The 6,936-nt window shown below is 37.3% G+C and overlaps 1 protein-coding gene across 1 annotated transcript in view; it reads left to right on the forward strand.

Moving 5' to 3' along the window:
• Window positions 1-2,065, forward strand: part of LOC136874524 (homeobox protein unplugged-like) — a 210,571-nt gene extending 208,506 nt beyond the window's left edge. The window contains exon 3 of the mRNA XM_067148161.2: window positions 1,760-2,065. Coding sequence (XP_067004262.2) covers window positions 1,760-2,065 — 306 coding nt within the window. The remainder of the gene's footprint in view (window positions 1-1,759) is intronic.
• The last annotated feature ends 4,871 nt before the right edge of the window (window positions 2,066-6,936 follow it).

Consider the following 6,936-nt stretch of genomic DNA (forward strand, 5'->3'; position numbering starts at 1 on the left):
TTCCTTGCGTTTAGCCACTACTTTCTTAGGGTGGACAGACACTCCTCAACTGAAGATTTCTGTGACCTTTTAATATTCTCATCGTAAACCTGGAGGCCAATAACCTATAGGAGGGAAACATGATACAAAGGAAATAAAAAGAAGAATTGGACTTGCAAAGAAAGCCTTCACAAACAAAAAATAACTTACTGGTCAGGAGGTATATGGGTATGGAAATGAGGATTTGTTATTGTAAACTTCTTTGTCTGGAGCGATTGATTATATGGTAGTGAGAGTTAACGTTCAGGAAATAGGACGAAATGGGAACGGAAGCTGACGAGGTGTGGGTGTGCAGAAGGATAACACGTACAAGCTGGGTAGAGAGAAAAACGAAAGAATAGATGCTCAGAGAGGTCAATCAAGACTGTGCATTGCTAAGTGTAATGAATAAAATAGAAACACAATTCATTGGCATCAAAATACAGCACAACTGTATTACGGATGGGAATATTGCTAGGAGAAAGGAAGATTTACAAGGAAATAAAGTGTTTCTGGACCAATTTCCATATAACAAGTTTTCTCTTTCATGTGTGAGGTGTGTGTCTTGAAAGATTTTACATCCTCTATATGGACGAGGCGAAGAGCGTGACAGAGTTATAAAGGACGGTGAGAAATAGGAATGGATGGCTGCAACGACAAGGCGAAACCTTAAGTATCTAATGATAATATGCCGGATTACACCAGCGGCAACTTCGTTGAAATATTTACTATTATTTAAGTGGATTATCACACTCGGCGTTGTTCTGAGATGACCACAGCTGCTGTACAGTTTCCAGGCCCGTCAAGACTTTAATCAAAACAAGGAATGTTATTTTTATAATTTCAATATTTATATAAGCAGATATAATACTGTTACCATATCGTTGCTTCTGTGCCAAAACCGCGAATATGGGAATGCTGTTCCTATCAATTATTTCCTTTAAGACTCCTAGCCACGTATTGATATGCAGTCCATCAAAACAATTTTCGTAAGGTTCATTTTCCTGTGCGTGTATGTAAAGAAAAATGTACCTTAAATACGCCATACTCTAGGAGCGGGTAAACATGTCATTCAAACATACATTCGTACGCTAAAGCAATGTTCATTTTCCTTTACACACCCGCACAGAAATTAAAATGAAATGGCTTATGGCTTTTAGTGCCGGGAGTGTCCGAGAACATGTTTGGCTTGCCAGGTGCAGATCATTTAATTTGACGCCTCTAGGCGACCTGCGCGTCATGATGGGGATGAAATGATGATGAAGACGACACGTACACCCAGCCCGCGTGCCAGCGAAATTAACCAATTGTGATTAAAATTCCCGACCCTGCCTAGAATCGAACCCGGGATCTCTGTGACCAAAGGCCAGCACGCTAACTACTTAGCCATGGAGCCGGATACTCACATAGAGAAATGAACTCAACGAAATTTGTTCTGATGGACTGCATATCAGTGTGTGTAACTAGTCTTAAAGGAAATAATGGATAGGACGAGCATTGTGACATACAAGGTTCAGAAACAGCTGTGACGATATGTCTTCTCTTTCAGGTACTTATTTACTCAGAATCAGTTTCAGCAGACTGAAAACCTAACAGTTATAAATTAACCGAGTCGAAACTGAAAAGAGATGCCTTCTGACACTACAAAAAAGTCAATATTTTTCATAACGTATTTTAAGTACTAATATTTACAGAAGGTTGAAATAAGTTAAAAAACTGCATTGGCTTTTCTTTTTTGCAGGTGAAAATCTGGTTCCAGAACCGACGTGCTAAATGGAAACGTGTCAAGGCTGGTTTAACGTCTTCTGGTTCGGGTTCTCGAGGAGGCGCTGGTTCGGGTAGTGGCAGTTCGGCAGGTGGACACGGCGGCACCAAGATCGTGGTACCTATACCAGTTCACGTAAACAGGTTCGCAGTCCGCAGTCAACACCAGCAGCTGGAGAAGTGTGGGCCCGGCTTGGTCCATCTTCATGGTCTGCGAGCGCTCCACCAGGGAGCAGCGGCGGGCGCAGGACAGGGGGCGTTCGGAAATGCGGGGGCCAGCTAATATTCAGAAACTCTCACTACAGAAAACAGATCTGAACATATGTAAATTGCCCTCCACGAGTGAATTAAAATTTAAAATGTGTAGATTATTTATCTTTTAGTCTTAATAACACGTTTGTTAAGAAGGAAGCCATACTTTCGAGTGTCTACTCTGTTAAATGTAACATAAATAAAATATTTTCAGTCTGTCGAACACAAGTTCAATATAAAATGTTACACTGTTACATACCTGTAAAAATCACATTATTAAACAGAGAATGACAGGTTTCGTTCTTAAAAGAACATCCTCAGATTCTATCAAGTCACGCTCAATATTTGGAAATGTTTGTTTTCTGTCTAAACACCTAGGAATCTGAAATTTGGAACTTATCCTAATGAAGTCCTACTTTGTCTCAACTCGAGCGTGCTCTGCGAGGCGTTTAGAAAACCAAGTTCCAAATTTCAAATTCCTAGAACTTCAGACAAAAAATAAACAAATATTTACGAATATTGAGTGTAACTTGATAGAATGTTCTTTTAAGAAAGAAAAATGTTATTCTTTGTTTAATAGTGTGGTTTTTACAGGTATGTAATAATTAGGGCTCGGATGTTTAAGACCTAAAAATAGCCCAAATAAGCAAGCAAATATGACCTAAAACGTGATTAAATATGACCTCAAAAGTGACGAAATATGACGTCAAAAGTGGATAAATATGACATAAAAATGACAAAATATGACTGGAAAATGATTAATCAAAACATGGACATTTTTTAATAAATTATAAATCGAAAGGGAAATTCCTCTGATGCGTATTTGTAAACTTAATTCTTTATTCTTACTTTATATTAGACTAATTTTCTGAATATACATGTTTAGCAGTTATTCGCAGTCTGTTGTCCTTGGTTCACTTATCTAACATTTGTGAATACATAGCTATAAAGTACCGGTACTAAGATTATCAGATCACACAACATTTTAAAATTCAAAACATGTTTGCACCCTGCAGGGTGGTTTGAAATACGAGAAAACTAGAAATCAATCTATTTTTTAAAATTTTTGGAACGTTCAATCCCAGATTTCATTAATATTATTAGTTAAAGTTTAAATTGAGTACCAAGCAAGGAATTAAGTAGATTTCTTTCAATACATTATGGTAAGGCGGCAGGGCCTATAGTGCAAACTAACATACCTTTTTCATTCTTCTCCGCGGGTGGAACTGAAGTGTATGAAAATATTCATCTTCAAATCATCAGGCGCGAAAGACCTCCGATTATCACTTAACATATTCTTGTAAGAACAGAAGCTCCTTTCTATGTCACAAGACTTTTGGTGCAAATTTAAATCATGTAAAACGAGCAGTGAAGTATTTGGCCTTCATTCTATATAAACCGTATTCCACTTGTATTAACTGCAGATGTGATGCCGAGAAGCAGTATTGTGAATACTAGTTCGCATTCGATAAGTTGAAGATGATTTTGCACAGCTACATCTGTCGACAGACCGCCGAAATATGACAGAATATGACGTTTCTACGAAAATGGGTCAAAATATGACCTTATGACAAAAAATTGCCAAAATATGCATTTATATGACAAATAAAAATAACTTAATTGTGATGATTTTCATCTGAATTGCACCAAAATCCAATCAGGCAGGAAAATAGAGACAAGGAAGAAATATGACTTTTCCTAAACATTCGAGCCCTAGTAATAATGTTATGTTTATAATGAATTTGTGTGTTCGAAATACTGAAAAGCTTTTAGGTTAAAGCAAATCTTTTCGGAAACTGAAATCTAACTTTCGAGTGATGGAGTGCCGTTCCTTTTGGGATAAGAAAGTGACTGCTTGCAAACGAATTTGAAGAGATATTTGATAACATAAACAGATTATCGGTCTTCAAGTGAAATATATGGTGTTGAAAGACAAGTGAACTACGAAATGTTTAATTACTATGAAATTATTGTACAAAGAAGCGATAAAAATAAAACGAAACCGAAACACCTAAATAAATTGTGGTAAAATCTTAAGCAATGTTTCACTGACATTTTGCACCTCAAGTGGAATAATTGACAGAGGAGAATTATTTATCCTCGCAAGATGTTTCGATAGAATAATGACTATGTGACCTCTCTTACCAGACAGCGTTATATCGTTAATCGAGAATATCGTTAAAACGTGGCAGACTAAATAATCATGATACTCTGTGAAATAATGAAGATGCATTTCTGGGATGAATAAACAATTTTAATTATGGAGTTTCACTAGAATTTTAAATATATTTCTAAAATGTTTTAAGGATTCCGCCGTTTAGTTTGCAAACGCTGAATGACTCACTAAACGCTTACGCAGGGTAGCTACTCTGGGACTACAATATACTCTACATCACTTCGAAAAAGAGGTTTCCTAGTAACACTGTAAGCGTGTACAAGCAAACCTTTCTGAAGCAGAGTACTGCAACGAAATAATTAATTTATCGTTATCAGACTTATGAGATGTCAGTAAATAAATTGTGGTAAAATCTTAAGCAATGTTTCACTGAGATTTTGCAGCTCGTGTCGTATAACTGAAAGAGGAGATTTATTTAACATTGTTAAATGTTTTGATGGAATAATGACTATAAAGCCTATATTATGTTTCATGAAATTGTTATTTGTAATTTTAAACTGACACTTGCTTTATATTTCAAATTAATGTTGAAAATATTCCTTAGCATACTACGATAAATGTAAAATTAAGCAATTTCCTCAGTTATGCCGAAAGTTGAAGGGATAAAGGGCTCATAAAGGTTTCAAATTGCGAGTCTTAGATGTATCTATCAAAATAAAGAAACACATTTCTAAAATCACTTCCGGCCTAAATGCAGTATCGAAAAGCAGCCTGTTTCTTTACTCGTTTTCTTTTTTATTCAAATTCTAGCCAAATTAAGTTATTTACATCATTCTTTCTGTAATTTGTTTATTGGTTCAATGCCCTCAGGCGTTTTCTGATGTTTGAAAAATTTTCATCCCGAATGTAGTTATAAGGGCTTAAGTGAAACTCTGCATTGACTCACACTAGCGCTTGTAGTGGCGCTTAAGTGAAACTCTGCATTGACTCACACTAGCGCTCGTAGTGGCGCTTAAGTGAAACTCTGCATTGACTCACACTAACGCTCGTAGTGGCGCTTAAGTGAAATAATGTATTGACTCACACTAGCGCTCGTAGTGGCGCTTAAGTGAAATAATGCATTGACTCACACTAGCGCTCGTAGTGGCCCTTAAGTGAAACTCTGCATTGACTCACACTAGCACTCGTAGTGGCGCTTAAGTGAAATAATGCATTGATTCACATTAGCGCTTATAGTGTCCGATTCGTTGGCTGAACGGTCAGCGTACTGGTCTTCGGTTCAGAGGGTCCCGGGTTCGATTCCCGGCCGGTTCGGGGATTTTAACCTTAATTGGTTAATTCCAATGGCACGGGGGCTGGGTGTATGTGTTGTATTCATCATCATTTCAGCCTCATTACGACGCGCAGGTCGCTTACGGGAGTCAAATAGAAAGACCTGCACCTGGCGAGCCGAACCTGTCCTGGGATATCCCGGCACTAAAAGCCATACGACATTTCATTTCAGCGCTTATAGTTGTGTAAAAATTCAAACTGTTCACCTAATCGACCGGATAACGATGATTAAGAAAAGGATTGTAATTTTTAGGAATAAATAGAGAATATTGTCGTTTCCGGGACAAAACCTCCCATGTGAAATATGTTAGCTTTGGCCGGTAAGGTTCTGTCATCTAAGGTGCAATATTGCATTCTCGCTCTTTATAATATATGTGCTGCGGATCAGTATATCTCCAAAAAATATTATCACATAGGAGGCTTTTTCCCGGCAATGACGATATATTCTCATACTTTATTATAGTTTATTTACCTAAAATATACTTTATTATATTGTATTTACCTAAAATTCGTAGTTCATATCCTAGCATGTTTTCAACAATGAGTGGCTTGCCTGAAGAATTTTAAACTTCCTTCCAAAGGAATCAGTATAATCTGTTTAGGGTGTGTGACCATGAAGTATGTGTTGTCAGTCGGTCTATTTGACAAAGCCAGGCACTGACAGTATGTCTTCAGCTATTCCTATCAAAGTTCAGCACATCAATGCCAAATGTGCAAAAAATAATAGCGACCTCTCATAGTGTCAAAAGTACTTTAAATATTCATCCCAATGTTCTCGAATAATGAAATGTTATACTGAATTTAAAATATTCTGGTGTAGGACTGTCCGTTAAGGAATATGAGGTACTGAAACGAAAGAATATGTTTGTAAATAATTCGCTTGTGTGTTTGTAATGAATGTGTAGGGTAGGGTACGGGAGGAAATTATTGAAATGAATATATGTGACTCAATAAATGGTTTACGTAAACATGTGTTTGATTTCCTAATCACTTCCCAGCTTTATCAGAATTAATGAAAGCTCACATTTTATCTCATCTTATCTAACATCATATCAGTAACCGTATGTCCTCACATCTTCTCAAGGATCAACAGTTTGGGACGGTATATTGAACACTCTTACATGTTTTTTCCATTTCTCCAGCCCATTGATGGAAACGGAATTTAAAAGGCTCAGTATTAGTATATATACAGGATGGTCGGGAATCGGGTGTATGGGAGTTAGAGGGTTGGCCATCCTGATAAATAATTCGAAAAAAAAGTAATTTGATATCTTACACCGTTGTCATTTTTGCCAATCCGATCGCTTCGTTGAGGAATTCAAATGGGGTTTGCGAGTCGATGTTGCTCTATCTGCACCAGGCTGAGGGCCATGTCCAGAAATCAGCATCAGTTGGTGTCACCATGGCGTACTTGATATAACACTATCCTGTCAGCACAGAGGTCGGTGTTCGAA

Source organism: Anabrus simplex, chromosome 5 (assembly GCF_040414725.1).
Source record: "Anabrus simplex isolate iqAnaSimp1 chromosome 5, ASM4041472v1, whole genome shotgun sequence".
Lineage (NCBI taxonomy): Eukaryota > Metazoa > Arthropoda > Insecta > Orthoptera > Tettigoniidae > Anabrus > Anabrus simplex.